At 31.9% G+C, this 16454-nt stretch overlaps 3 protein-coding genes across 3 annotated transcripts; all 3 read left to right on the forward strand.

Moving 5' to 3' along the window:
• The first annotated feature begins 2081 nt into the window (after positions 1-2081).
• LOC143204615 (uncharacterized) lies at positions 2082-2795 on the forward strand. Its single transcript, XM_076417288.1, has 3 exons — positions 2082-2229; positions 2311-2542; positions 2598-2795. Exons 1-3 carry the CDS (start codon positions 2215-2217, stop codon positions 2666-2668), a joined length of 318 nt encoding a protein of 105 aa, XP_076273403.1. The 5' UTR covers positions 2082-2214; the 3' UTR covers positions 2669-2795.
• Positions 2796-6403: 3608 nt separating this feature from the next.
• On the forward strand, positions 6404-7023 carry LOC143205326 (uncharacterized). Its single transcript, XM_076418568.1, has 3 exons — positions 6404-6545; positions 6599-6809; positions 6890-7023. The coding sequence occupies exons 1-3, from the start codon at positions 6531-6533 to the stop codon at positions 6976-6978; spliced, it is 315 nt and encodes a 104-aa protein (XP_076274683.1). The 5' UTR covers positions 6404-6530; the 3' UTR covers positions 6979-7023.
• Positions 7024-12167: 5144 nt separating this feature from the next.
• LOC143205338 (uncharacterized) lies at positions 12168-14695 on the forward strand. Its single transcript, XM_076418581.1, has 3 exons — positions 12168-12306; positions 14202-14436; positions 14496-14695. Exons 1-3 carry the CDS (start codon positions 12292-12294, stop codon positions 14573-14575), a joined length of 330 nt encoding a protein of 109 aa, XP_076274696.1. The 5' UTR covers positions 12168-12291; the 3' UTR covers positions 14576-14695.
• Positions 14696-16454: the final 1759 nt, after the last annotated feature.

Below are 16454 nucleotides of genomic sequence, written 5' to 3' on the forward strand. Positions count from 1 at the left end.
CTAAATAGTCTTGATTTCCTTGATTTTGTTCCTTATTTATTAGCTCTTCCATCTCTTTTGTCGCCTTGTTGAATTTTATATTGTTTTCTTCCGTTCTGGTTTGTTGCCAGGTTTTACGCAGTTTCCCTTTTCGCTAATTCTTTGTTCAATTATAGATTCCTTAAATAATAGAGTTAATCGCCTCAGACTTGTCTCAAAATTGACATAGCTTGAGTGACATAAATAAAAAGATATAACTACAAATCAACAATAACATCCATTCATCTTATTATGAACTCAGCATGAAAGAAAGCGATAATTGTACTTAAATTGAAAAAAGACGACAGTAAACATTGTATCGAACTCTTGAGGCATATGACTCCTCTTAATTGTTTGGAGTTTGGGAAGATCATACAAATACGGATACAGAGATCTCGAGAATGGACAAACCTAGATGAAGCTTTTAGACACAATTGAGATTATGTAGATTAAATGTTCGTGCTACGTGAACTAATGGAAAAAAGTGTTAGATATGCAAAGCTATTGTAGAATTTACTGGCTTGTAAACACTGGCCCTCACTTTAGACAGCTCTGAAAGCTGAACATGTTCCCATAAAAGTTATTAAGCTTCTTCAGCCGTATTACATTAGTTCCATTAGCGTGCCCATATATGTGTATTTGAAACAATTTTGCAAATCTATTTGAGATCCGAGACGGTATTTGCCAAGCAGATGTTTCTTCACAATTATACGAAAAGTTTTTAAAAACAGTTATAGCGTTTAATGTGATGCTACAAACTATTTGACTGTTATCATATACGCTGATGATTGAGCTATATTCGTTGATAGAGATGTTAAGACTTTTAGCATTATTCATGCTATAATTCACACCGAAGAAGCTTCAGAATTAATTCACAGATCCAGTTAGAGAAAGTGGAGGGATTTAGGTATTTGAGATCAGTAATACAGGAAAAGAAAGTGGCATCAACCGAAGAATTAAGTCGAATTGGCCAAGCTGTAGGAACTGTTGCCTCTCGCAGATGGTGTGTGAGGAATAAAATACGTAAAACAGTCACTACTAAAATTAGCCTTTTCGAACAACAATAACAAACTTCATTAATCCAAGCAGTCTGGTCTGGTCTACTTTGAAGTTGGTGCCGAACCCAAACAATACAAAAATAATAATATAATTTTGTGACATATACAATAAATTAAATTACCAACAAAACAAATCTAAATTAATATAACTGTCAATTACTTTGTTAGTAGTAGTTAAAATAATATTGTAAATAGATGAATGGGTTTAGGTAGGTATTAAGCTAAATTGTGTGTATATAGTAGAATATAAATTACGTGTAGTTAGTTTGAATAAGGTTTTTGAGTCTTTTTATTTAGTTATTACAACGATTATTGGGTACATATTTTATTTTAAATTTTTTTTTGTGCTAAAAATCTAGGTTTGATTATTTTTGTAATTTTTAGTGAGTTTTTGTTTATTTTTTGAAGTCTGTTCAGTTTTTTTTGTTAATAATATTTTATTCCATATTATTTTCATTATCAGAATACTAAAATACAGAGATATCAGTTGAAAATACGCAAGCAGCCTTTTTGTTGCCGATCTGTACAGTACATTTTATAAAATAAAACCACCAAATAACCATAAAATAAACCACCAATCATAAAAATTACGTCAGTGTTGTTTGTCGGAAGAATATCGTTTATTATAGATCCTATATTCGGAAAATATATTATGATCTGGTCATCTTTCTGTGTTTTTACAGAAATACACACCTTGAGATTTACATATACACTCTAAAATCGATAATTAATACTGAAAACAAATTATTTTGCATTTGCAGGTGATTATAAATGTTAGTTATAACTCCCGTTACTTCTTGTACGCGTCTAAATAAGATTAATCCAATTATTTTGTATAATTATTTTGATTAAGTTATTTATATTAGAACCCACAGTTTTAAAATAATATATTATGGCTTTACCTATTTTATTAAAGTAAAATTGGATATTGGTCAATCAATATTCCAAACTTTAAACTGTAAGATATAATGAGCGTCTTAATTAACATCGATTAGTCCTTGATACGGGGTTGGTACTCGGTACCGGACTGCTTAGTATATAAAGCGACGCTGTATTTTTATTTATATCAGTTTGATACCTACTAAAATACCGAGTAAAAGTATAGTTTGTCTGCTAATCAACATTTAATATCGTAAAAATGGCTAAAAATTTAGTAAGTATTTTTTTCGTTACATTTAATACTATATATTTTTTTACATATATTTCAATAAAACCTAATTTATATTTGATTTAGTTCATATCTATTGCTATTTTGATATCTGTGGTCTACGTACTGTCAGCACCCGCTGATAACGACGCACCGATACCGGAAGAAATTAATGCAGAAGTTGATACCGTTGATGTAGAGTCAACAGAACCAAAGAAAACGACTAAGAGAGGAATATATTCTGGTTATGGAGGATTTGGATATGGGTATCATTATCCTCATTATTCATATTCATTTCTTCCATATTACGGCAGCTATGGTAAGAGACATGTCACAAACATATAGTTAACATGTAATACATTGGAAATTTATAGGCCATGGCTATGGGTACTACCCGTATTCATTAGGATATCATCATGGTTATGGATATGGGCACTATTGGTAATCCATACTGAAGAATCGTGTTTTGTTACATAACATGATTATTTAAATTGTAATTTATTTTTGTTTTATTGATATAGTGTATTAAAATTGTAAATGTTTGATTAAATAAAATTGTATTATAATGTAAACTAATTTTTTTCTTCTATATTACGTATGTAATTGGTCAGAATTATAATATATTATAGGAAGGAATTGAAATTGTTAACATGCCAGTTTGATATATATTTATAAACCGAGAAAATATAGTTGTCTGCAAATAAAAATACCAGGTATTCAAAATGGCTAAATATTTAGTGAGTATTTTTCCCTCAAATTTAAGAACTATATTTAAATTTTTTAACATAATTTATTAAAACCTAATCTATGTTTGCCTTAGTTCATATCTATGGCTATTTTGATAATTGTGGTCTACGTACTGTCAGCACCCGCTGATAACGACGCACCAATTCCAGAAGGGATTAGAATAGAAGTTGATACCGTTGATGTAGAGTTAAAAGAACCAAAGAAAACGACCAAGGCAGGAATATATTCTGGTATCATTATCCTCACTGTTCATATTCATTTCTTCTATATTACGGCAGCTATTTTAAGTGACTTATCACAAACATATAGTTAACATTTAATTATTGCAAATTTATAGGTCATGGTTATGGGTACTACCTTTATTCATTAGAATATCATCATGGTTATGGATATGGGCACTATTGGTAATCCATACTGAAGAATCGTGTTTTGTGACACAACATTATTATTAAAATTGTAAATGTTTGAGTAAAGAAAATTGTATTATAATATAAACTGATTTTTTTCTCATATATAACTTATTTAATTGGTCAGAATTATTAATATTATAGGAAGGAATTGAAACCATTTACATTTCAGTTTGAGATATATTTATAAATCGAGTAAAAGTATAGTTTGTCTGCAAATAAAAATATCAGGTCGCAAAAATGGCTAATTTTTGTTTTATAAATGTATTGAAACCTAATCTATGTTTGCCTTAGTTCATATCTATAGCTATTTTGTTATCTGTGGTCTACATACTGTCAGCATCCGCTGATAACGACGCACCAATACCAGAAGGGATTAGTGCAGAAGTTGATACCGTAGATGTGGAGTCAACAGAACCAAAGAAAACGACTAAGAGAGGAATATATTCTGGTTATAGAGGATTTGGATATGGGTATCATTATCCTCACAAGTTATATTCATTTCTTCCATATTACGGCAGCTATGGTAAGTGATTTGTCACAAACATATAGTTAGCATTTTATATATTACAAACTTATAGGTCGTGGTCCTGGTTACTATACGTATTCCTGAGAATACCATCATGGTTATGGATATGGACACTATTGGTAATCCGCACTGAAGAATCGTATTTTGGGACCCAACATTATTATTAAAATTGTAAATTATTTTGTTTTATTGATATAATGTATTAAAATTGTAAGTGTTTGATTAGACTAATATGTTCTTCTCTATTCCGTATTTAATTTTGCAAAATTTTAATATATTTTGGCATTTTTTTTATTATTTCATTAACACTCCACAACCTGCCCAACAGGCAATGAAGATTTGATGAGATTTATGTTATACAGGGACATGTAGAATTATGTGACTTTAAAATTTATTTTATTTGTCTATTGATCATCTTGGATGGTAGTAAACGTTTTAACTTGGGTACTTCCCTACTAGAGAGTTTTACACTAGCAGTTCGGATCACATTCGTTATGGTTTCCAGAAGGATATCGCGGTGAATTAGGTTACTACTATTGCATAATATGGAGGTGCAACAATAGTGCGCAGCTCTTTATTTGGTATCACTTAAGGATGACTATGTTGCATTTGACAGTAATATCCATAGTTCGGCATTGGATAATACGCCCATATGGTCCTAAATATCTTAGTATCTAAATATAATTTGGAGTTACGCCCTATGAGCCAATATATCTGGTTGAGTTTAAGTTATTTACTGTTCATGTTATATGTTTCTTTCAATTTAGGTGTCGATCCAGATGAATTCCCACATAACTGACATTATCTGCTTGCAGGGGTATATTATTAGATGATAACTGAATTGAAAATATTTGCCAATAATATATATCCATTTTGCTTTGGAAAAATTATGTTTCAAACTGATAAAAGCTTGTTGCATTGAATTTTGTAATTTGAACTAAGACTTTTCTCTCTATATTCCTATATCTGTGGCAAATTTGTAAATATATGAGCATATTTTTATATAGTCTACCCAAAGAACTCTAATTATCTCAATTTGTCCTCAAAATGTCGAAATGTTGCCGCATTTATCTTTGATTTTAATTTCTTTTAGATTTTATATATTACAACATTCTAAGGCCAAAAAATGTGCCAAAAACATTATAAAATATCATTTATGTTAATATTATAGTTCACTGTTTACTGCTTCTTAGGATAGACCATATATTGTGCATGTTTGTATATGTATTCTTCATTTTGTTAATTTTAAATAGGGTTTAAATATGAACATTTGTATGATCCAACCAAGCCTTAGTGCATCGGTGTGAGCAAGTGATAATTAGAAGCTGAGATCTTAACAACTCTCGCAGCATATGCATGAATATTTTCATGAAAGAGAATGACTTTGAGACTATTACCGGCTATTTTCTATCTTTTCTTGTGCCAATACTTAAATGCTAGGTCAAACAATTTGAAGAAATGGCATCGGTAGATGTCTGAAGTAACAGTTTCATTCGTTCAGACAGCTCGTGATCGAATACACCTTGCTGCCCACGATATGCACAACAATACTTTATGACCATGAATATTCTGCTTTTATGACGATATGGGTAGCTCACTTATAACTTAATGTGCCATAGGAAGAATAAAATCATGATGAAGACATAATTATTCCTTTTGGATCTTGCCTATCCAGAAAATAATTTGGACCATCAAGCTGTCTGAAAGATCATTGAGGGTTTGAGCTGGGATTTCGTTTGATAAGTACTGAAATTCATTGTCTTCGGAATTTTTTGATTCTCCATGTCGCTTTTTATCATTGTCATCAAATCACCACTTTCAAATCTATTTTTGTCTGACGAAACCTAAATAGACAACTGGGCATCATATCCCAGCAGCATCGCTATGAATTTCTTAGACCCTTTGATGATCAACAAAAGCAAACAACAAAAGTAATGGATGTCAAAAATCATTGAGTTTAACAGGTTAGCTTGGTTAACAATAGTTTAAACTAACACTTCCAATTTTCTCTAATATTGCTGATCAAAATACATGTAACTACCCGAATTTTTTCATCTTAATATGCCTCTTGATATCGACAGCAGGTTTCTCGTGCATTTTGATGTGTAGTCAAAAATAAACTCAAATTATTACGCAACTGTTTATTCACCTGGTTTTGGTCTGTTGGAATTTTGTATAAAATATTCTCAAAAACTATTCATGCTTTTTTTTGATAATAAGAGTAGATAGTAAATAGATAGATAATTTATTTATGTAATGCTACATATTTGAAGTGAGTTTAAAGCGCATTAAACACTTATCAACAATTTATGATTTATTTCTTATTTATGTTTATTGAAAAAAAAAATCACCCCTCCATATTAACAATGCATTTTTTCAATTTAGCGAGACTATTTCAATCGAATTAACCATCGATTGATTTGCATATTGTTATTTCTTTGACCACAAAGCGGAAAAATTGTTTTTACGATGTACTGAGTCACCAGAAAGTATTTCCTGCAGACTGGCGACCTTGACGCAGGGATGATACGCATATTATACGTTCCGATATAAAAGAGAACATCTATTCCTGCAAGAATCAATCAAATCGTTACTCTTGTATCAAGTATAATTCGTTTGGAAATATGGTAAAGCATCTAGTAAGTAATTTTTTTACTAAAAATATAAGTTGCACTGAAACTGTTGTTTGTAGTTTGTGGTGATGTTGGTTTTACTGTCTCTGGCGTCTGTACTATCGGCGCCCATCGAAGATGATGTTGAAATATTTCATAGTTCAGTGGATAATGAGTCCAGGGTTCCTAAAAAGGCTACTAAACGAGGAATCCATTATCCCTATGGTTTATATGGACATTATTATATTCCTCGTAAGACATATCTATTCACTCCGCTGTATAAAACTTACGGTAAGCGATATATATAGTGTGTCTCAAAAATTTGGGACTCATAATATTGATCTGTAACATTTCTTTCTATATATGTTTAGGATATTACGGACACAGATATGGTCTTGGACATAACTTCCACCACTATCCATTAGGATATCATAATTATGGACATGGTCATTATTGGTGATTTTTAAAAAATGTGTTGTTGTGGAATATATACATATAAAATGAATTTCGTGTATTTTTTGTAAAAATTTAGCCTCTAAATATCATTAGGAACAATTCATTACCGATGTATCTTAAGTGCTCATTGATATTTATCTTATATTTATATTTGTTTAACATTAGAAAATAAATATATAGATTATTCAATATTTTCTCTTGTCTAAAATGTATAATCAACAATAATATACTTCAATCTATATATTAAAATATACTGTTATTTATTATTATTAGTGAATAAGTGTTGTAAAAGCTACTAGAAAATAAATACGATATAACACAATATTTTTTTATCTAATGTACAATGCAATTTAAGCCTTCATTGGTTATTATTGATTTAATTTTTATCTTTTATATCAGTTGTCTTGAAAGAAAGTTTATATTTGGTGAATTGATTTAGATACTGATTTAGACATATGGTGCAAAATATTAATTAATTATTAAGGTAAAAGGTCAATTGAGTCAAAGTGCCCGGCCTACCATATTAAAACACATTTTTTTGGTTAAGTTAATTTTTTATTTTTTAATTTCAAGGGTGATACACTGATTATAGAGACCCTCCAACTTTTCGACACCATTTTCATAGTACAATTTGTCCTTTGCTCTAAAATGGGTCTCAGTTTCGGCGATCACATCTTCATTCGACGAAAATTTCTTCTCAGCGAGCATTCTTTTCAGGTCTGAGAATAGGAAATAGCCGCTGGGGGCCAGATCTGGAGAATACGGTGCATGAGGAAGCAACTCGAATCCCAATTCATGGCTTTTTGCCGTAGTTTTCACTGACTTGTGACACGGTGCATTGTCTTGGAGAATCAGCACATCCTTTTTTTTTAATGCAGCCGTTCTTCGGCGATTTCGTCCTTCAAACGGACCAATAACGCTATGTAATAGTCGCTGTTGATGGTCCTTCCTTTGGTAAGGTAGTCAATGAAAATTATTCCATGCGCATCCTAAACACCCTAACCTTGCCAACCGATTGTTGCGTTTTCCCACGCTTTGGAGCAGGTTCATCGTGTGCGGTCCATTCGGATGTCTGTCAATTGGACTTCCGAGCGAAATTATGGAGCCACATTTCGAGCCACTTTGCACAGAGCTTTCTCATACCCAAATATTCGTGAATGATATGATGCATACATTCAGTTGATATCTTTAGAGTATCTGCTATTTCATTCAATTTTAATTTACGGCCATTCAAAATCATTTTGTGGATTGTTTTAATGTTTTCGTCGGTAACAACCTCTTTTGGGCATCCACTCCGTTCACCGTCTTCGGCGCTCATTTCACCACGTCTAAACTTAGCATACCAATCTTTGATGGTTGATTTTCATGGGGCAGTGTTCCGAAACTCGGCATCAAGACAAGTTTTTGCTTCAACTGTATTGTTTTCCTTCCAAAGGCAATATTTTATCAACACGCGAAATTCCTTTTTATCCATTTTTTCTACAAACAAAAGTTGCTTCACTCAAAATGCCTTAATTCACAAACTAATAATGCAACAGCTGTCAAATTTATACACCCATCTTTTGAGGGTTAGAGCTAACTAAAAAATATATGGATTTAATTCTAGTAGCGCCACCTATGTGTCGGGCTGGGGACTTTTAAATTGACCTGTTATAATTAAACATATTTTGATAAAATTTTCTCTCTCTATAGATATACTATATACAGATAAATAACTATGATAATTAAGATACTTTCCACTGAATCACTTTAATGTTTCCCTTTGAGAGGTCCAATTATATTATGCATATTTTGAAATGAGGACCTTTTTGTGTTGATATTGATATCAGCTTGAAGTCGCTGGCGCAGCCCCGTAGCTGATATGCATAACTTAGCATATCTTAGTATTTGCAAGTATAAAATGAACTTGGTGTACATTGATAACTGGGAGTTTCGGTCAAGCTACAAATACATTTTCTTAGACATCATATTCAGTTAGTTTCGATTTTTTTAATATACTCCTGCTATGCGAGCTTGGCATCCAGTGTCATTCCATGATATTTTGAAGTGCATTAACATATGAAAATTGCATACTGTTAATGAAAAGACATTTTGATGTGATCCTCATATTTGTGAAATTTATGTATGTCAATTTTAGTTCTATTAATATGATGGCAACGTTGCCAGATTGAAGGCGTATCTTCAGCAAAGATGGAAATTCTGTTACATAACACTGTTTGGACATCACTGGTGTTAAGAAGATAGGGTAGTAGCCCCAACACATTAGCCTGTGGCATACGTGATTTCACCAGTTTGAGATCATTTTTATACCACACTGTTAAAAACCTGTGTAACTTTAAGAAAAACAGCAAACCACAAACCGTTATGTTTTAGAGATTTTTCATTAACCTTTATAATTGGATGTACGTTCCCAACTTACGTACCTTCCAAATGATATCTGCCTTAAAAATAGCTTTGTGGCGTTTTATAGTCAATCAATTAAGAAATTATGGCGTGAGCATTGATCTTCGGCAGTGGCAATTCTTGTTTATATTTTAAGTTTGTTAAGGTGAAAATGCTCATATGAAAACGAAATGGCGAAACATGGTGAAAAGAACTAGATTGTCTAGTTTACGAAGTAAAGCTTCTTATATAAATTGAATATTTTAGAGGTGTAAGTTTCGGCCTTCATTTAGAATTATATTTAACTGCAAATATTATTGCTGAAAAATTTATATACAACTGCAGATAGATATATCAATTTTGACCTTATATCATTAAAAAATATTAGTTCAAACAGTGAGCAGATCTATATAGCACCACGACTTGTAGTATTTGAATCATAATCGGTATCATCTTAAGAAAGAAAATCCAGCCATCTCTAATAAGTGCAGATCAATTAAACTGGGATTTGATGGCTAATAATAAATTTTGTGAAGCAAAAAAATTGACATGGTTGCGCATCAGACTCCTGGTTGAGTGCCGTGGGTATGGTAGAGGCAGTTCTTTGGCATAGAAGGATCAATGAACCAAATTCTCCAGTTGAAAAACCTTGAATGGTTATTGAATTATCTGACAGCTATCGGAATACTTCAGTATATGTAATTAAGGCTGTTAACATTTTACACTAATTTCTTTATAGCATTACGTGCTAATTTATGCATTTTAAACTGTCCATGTTTTATCATCTTACTTACTTAATATAATTTTCATCTGCCTTCCCCAATTCTTCCTTTTTATTTTTAAAAATAAACCATCCATATATCCAATAAACCATATATATATATATATATATATATATATATATATATATATATGTATATAAAACTATACGAATGAATGATACATCCTCATTACTTTGAAAGATTTCTGAAAATTCAGTTAAATTTGAACGACGCTTTCTAAAACCAAATTCAGTAAAATTTTTTGAAAAAATATATAAAATTATAATATTTACAAATCAAGAAGATCAGTTGAAGATTGGTGAAGACACTAATTTGTGTTTCTTTAGTATTTACTTTTTAGTAATATTTCTAGTTACCATAACTTGAGTATTACTTTATACTTTAAGTCTTAGTTTGGTTAAGGCTGGTTTTGGATATCCTTTATCTTCTTTGGTGAAGTTCAAAATGTTTTTTAAATATTTAGAATGGAGTATATTTCCATTTTGTTATTCAGTATTCTTTATAATAGATTACTAAAATAGTTATTTCTCATGTTCTTTATATTTTTAACGCAAATTTATTGTTATGTATTTCATACACTAATCTTGGGGGGATATTGAACAAAATATTCTTTACAAGCCTTTTTAAAGCTAGTTTTAATGGGGATTAGTTTTACACAGATCAGAATACATATGGGCGTGGCAAATTACAGACTATAATATGAATGAATCATCCAGTTGATCTACGATCGATGTTTGTAGTAATGTCTCGAGAGTAGATTTTCTGCATATATATAGACATTTTACCAGCGTTCACAAATTTTTATGGGCATAATCAAATTCAAAAAAGCAAAGTAACAGTAATTTATGAGTAAAAGAATGACTCTACCTTTATATTTGGAATATTTTGTGAACTTTACCTTTCAAATGCGATATACTAAGGCTTCATTGCATTCGTTGTTTCAATATAGCAGGTCAATATAAAAGTCCCCGGTCTACAATAGTAAAACAATTTTTTTGGTAAAATAAGTTTTTTTGGTCAACATAATTCCCTTCAAGGGTGATACAATGATTATAGCTATACTCCAACTTTTCGATACAATTTTTGTAGTACGATTTGTCCTTTGCTTCAAACTAGGCCTCAGTTTCGTCGATCGCCTCTTTATTTGACGATAATTTTTCCCCTCGAGCATTCTTTTGAGATCTGAGAAAAGTAAATAGTCGCTGGGGATCAGATCAGAAGAATACGATGGATGAGGAGCAATTCCAAGCCCAATTTATGGATTTTTGACATAGTGCATTGTCTTGGTGCGGCCGTTTTTCGGTGATTTCGTCCTTCAAACGGTCTAATAACGCTATGTAATAGCCGCTGTTGAAGATCCTTCCTTTTCGAGGTAGTTAGTGAAAATTATTCCATGCGCATTCCAAAATACGAACCTTGCCAGCCAACTGTTACGTTTTCTCATGCTTTGGAGCGGGTTCATCATGTACAGTCTACTCGGATGACTGTCGATTGGACTTCGGAGTGAAATGATGGAGCCATGTTTCATCCTTTGTTGCATATGGACGCAAAATCTCGGTTTTATTGCGTTTGATCATTTTCAAACACTGCTGAGTCATAAATTGGTCATTGTTTTTGGCGCGAAACTTCGTACAGAGTTTTCTCATACCCAAATATTCGTCAATAATATGATGTGCACGTTCAGATGATATCTTTATAGTGTCTGCTATTTCATTCAGTTTCTATTTGCGGTCATTCGAGATCATTTTGTGAATTTTTAAATGTTTTCATCGGTAACAACCTTTTTTTGAGCGTCCACTGCGTTCAGATTTTTGCTTCAACTGTATTTTTTCCCTTCAAAAAGAAATATATGTAATTGATGAATGCTTTTCATTGCGTTGTAATAATGTAAACGATCGCATTATTAACACTATGTAAATTTTAAGAATCTCGCAATAAACATGATGTTATCTTATCGTCTAGTACGACTTGTTTTTTGTTTAATATTCATTGGCGAAGAACTTCCATCAGAAAACGATTTCCTGCGAAACGCAGACCTTGACACAGGGATGGATGTACTCCTACTCTTAGGTATAAATAGTAGCGATGCATTCTCACATATATCAGTGTGATTTTATACCATACCTAAGTAAGACATAGTAAAGTAATTTATAATGGTCAAGTATATGGTGAGTAATATAATTGGTAACAAATATAACATAGGCATAAAGTGTAAAATATATATTATAATAATATTAATTATGGCGTCATAGTGTTGATATATTTTATTACATCTTATATTATTAATAATTCTGTTTCACACTTTTTCTGGTTTATTGCCAATTCTCGCAGGAATAATTTAAGGCATCAGAAGAATCTTATTTTACATGACAGGGTCGAATCATTGGTTCAGTGTCTATTCTTTGATGATCATCTGGTATCCACAAAAGCATGAAAAATTTAATTTAGTTCGCAAAATCAAGTCTCAACTTTGAAGCTGTCTGAAAAAGTACATACAATATAGGGAACGTAGTTGTGAATAACAAATGCTTCCTGATAAGAAGGGCTCATTCTTCTTTTTCTTTTTGGCTAGCAAGCAGTGAAGTTATGATACTGAGAAGGTTTGAAATTATATTATCACCCAATTCGTGTGATAGCTGCTTTTCTTTCTATTGCACCTTTCCCATTGTATGTCAGCGTTTCGAAATAGTTGATTACTGTCTGGTAGTTCCTTGAAAACTCGAGCCGGCTTCTCGTTCGATAAAGTTTTATGACAATTGACAATGATATCAAAATAATAATCGTTGAAACCAAATCAGACAATAAAGTTACGATGGAGCAACATCAGAATAAATTTTCGACAAAATCGTTCTTCTTTTTTTGGTCTGTCAAGTAGTGAAACTACGATACTGAAAATGTTACTTTACGACACTTTTGTTTCTTCTTCATTATTATCTGAAAGCCGGAGTAATAAAAATAATTTATTAAATTTCTCTTATTTGTGTCATTTAAATATTTGGTATTTGATTCATTAAAGTGACAAATATTTGAGGGGAATGTAATGTATACAAGCGATGCGTCGCCAATTTTACCAATATTGAGCATTTGTCTTGGATAGTTTGGTTCTTAGTTAATTTGATTATTTTGATGCACCTCCATATATAAGTTGATAGTTGACACTAGCTATATTTATTGAAAATTAATCATAGCGTTACCAAAACGGTTTTGGATGATTCGTAAATCTTGCCTCATGCGATCTAATGCATCCAAATATTTCTTTTGAACCATCGGGTATTCTTTCTAAACAGTCAATTTCCTTTGCTATAACACTTCGGGTCAACGCAGAATTTCACGGAAGGTTTCATTTTGAAGTTTCATTTATTTATTTGGTCAAAGGCAATTTGAGTGTCAAATGACATGTTCGACTGCTTTCCAACAGCGTAGTTGCATTACTTGATGATGCAAGCGCAAGTGCAATTCCTTTTGCGATCGAATCGTTGTCAAAGTCAATTATATTAAAAACGGTTTTCTTGTTATATCGGGAGCCAATAGCAATGCTGTGCTGCGAACTGTAATAGTTTGCGTTTTAATTATAGTGGATCCTCGAAGGGAATTAAACTGGACATTTTTACTTTGCTGATTCAAATTTGGTCTATTGATTTGCTCGTATATATCTCTGATTTGCAGCGATTTAAGTTGGTAAGAGTAACTGGTGGCATTTTAATAAATAAAAAAGTGACCATCTTAGTGTCTCTGTATAACTGTATAGTGGTATTAGACTTAGGTTGACGTTAAAAGAGGTGGTAGAACTAGGTGGTGGTAAAAGAACTAGTATGTTCATTATCATAATATGTCTAATAGTACTCAGCTATAGTAGTACCGTAGCAATACTTTTTTTAATTCGATTTCAACTAGTAAAATGTATATTAAAAAAGGTCGTTCATGTAAAATTCATTTTTTAATAATCTGTAAGCTTTAATGGTCCAAGTTTCCGACCAAGAGTCGAGCTTGAATATTATATCATTAATTCCTCAAAGTTAATCCATACTTTTATATGATTAGTCATAAATTATTTTTTCTTTAGTTTGTAGCTCTTTTTGTGATGCTTTCGGTAATGTTGGCGGTCTCAATACCGATTGATGAAGAACAAGTAGGCCGAATAAACGATGAGGACAGTATTAATGAAAACGTTGATGAATCTACAGTAAGTAGAAAAACAAAGAGGGGCATTTATGGAGGTTATGGTGGACACGGTTATGGTTATGGACTCTATTATCCTCATTACACTTATTCGTATATCCCAATATATAAAAGTTATGGTAAGTATTTGTCAGTGTCGTAGAATAATTTTGATTGATTTCCCTATATATTTACTTAGGACACGGGTATGGATATGGTTACGGATATTATCCATATTACTCGGGGTACCACGGTTATGGACATGGACATTACTGGTAAAGATTTAAGGCAATTGTTTCAATAATGATAATAATTTTTTGTAAATGTATTAAAGCATATTTATTATAATATTAAGTGAAATTACTTCAAGTGTAAAATATATTATTCTTTGATAGTTAATTTTTGTTTTATTTGTGATTCTAATTTTAATACTCCATTCCATTTATAATTCATTTATAATTTGCCCATTTTGTAACAAACAGCAATTATTTTGGTCAACCAAAAAATAACAGGAAGTTATTTGGAGTAAAGAGGAAGGATTTTAGAGTGGTAACATCTTGCTGATAATACCATAGGCAAAGCAATACCGTATGGCCATGCAGATTCAGCTTCGGCGTTGATGTTGATAATTTGTAGTCTATCCCATGACACTTTGTCGCAGTAAATCTATTTTTCATTTTCAGCTACAATACGGTTCAGGTTAATTGTCAGTCAATTCTTTTGGATCTTTCCCATAGCATTTAAAAACAGTTATAGCTTTGATTGATTTATATTTTATTTGCAGGAAAGAATTCTTAAAACTCTATTTAACTCCTAATTTTTCTAGTTTGTAAAAAGCGTCAGTCATTCTGGTAAACAGAACAATCAAAAAAATAACATCAGAAGAAAAAATTAACCCACCAATCAAAAAAAAGGAAGTTGTAAATTATTGTGATTGCATATTCTCAAAACTCATAGTAATTGAAAATTGAGGAATATTTTTAAAATCTTCCTTAATTTCTTGGTATAATAAAGATTAAATTAATTTAATTAATTGATCAGCATTAATTTAGATACTTTACATCAAATAAAAATCAGATTATAATTTCTCTTATATGTCAAAAGTATCATGTAGCGGAACATTATCTAATGTTATAACGTTTTCTCAACTTGAAAAATAGCTTTCCAAGATAACCAATTTACAAACATTCCACTATTAACTAGGTGCATAAAATAACAGCCTACGGCGGTCAAGAAATATATTCAGCTATATTCTTAGATGTATCACAAGTCTTTGATAAAATATGGCACGATACCCTCGTTCATAAGTGAGATAAAATGACACCGACATGTTAATATCTTACTCAACAAGAGGAATCTACTGTACAATTAAAAGCTAGGGTAGGTATACCGCAAGGAAGTGTATTGGGGCTAATTATTTACCTACTCTATTCTGATACTGTGACTTTTCAAATTTCAAGTATCTCGGAATGAATCTTGATGCGAAGCTTCGTTTGAAGGAAAATAGCAAAGGAAAGGAAGGGAACTAGAGTTCAGATATAGAAAATATATTGTTTACTTGTAACAAAATCACATTTATGACTGCATAATAAATTAATGTTATACGAGCAAATATTGAAACCCATATAGTCATATGAAATAGAAATATGGGGATATTCAACTTAAAAGTATTGTAGGTATACCTAGACACTTGTATACCTGAAACCTGAGGATGTACTCAATTATTGTATACATCAATTTTAGGTTTTTATACCAGCAGGGTAGATTTTTTTATAAGAATGGATAATTAAAATAAATTGATTGTATAATACTTGACAACTTTTAAAGCATATCCTTATAGCTGTGGCGACCGCTACGACATTTCAGGCCACTATCCATTCACCTACAGCAAGTTCAAAGGTTGGAAAAGCCGGTGGATTGGTACCATATGGTTCACGGCTCTTTGTTCTCTATCCCCTTGTAACGACGTCCTGCGACAATTTTGATGGCAGCTGATCCTGTAAAACTCCTCGCTCAGGTTGGGATCCCCATCTCATAGCTGCCTAGACGATTCATAGCGTAAATGCGGGTGCGCTCTGGAACCTGCACCACATAGAGATACGTTCCATGGCAGCTCCACTATGAGGGGAGTGATGACCGCTACGACCCTTTAGGCCGT

Source organism: Rhynchophorus ferrugineus, unplaced genomic scaffold, assembly GCF_030347505.1.
Source record: "Rhynchophorus ferrugineus isolate W39M unplaced genomic scaffold, kcgeb_rfMv2 rfM11, whole genome shotgun sequence".
Classification (NCBI taxonomy): Eukaryota; Metazoa; Arthropoda; class Insecta; order Coleoptera; family Curculionidae; genus Rhynchophorus; species Rhynchophorus ferrugineus.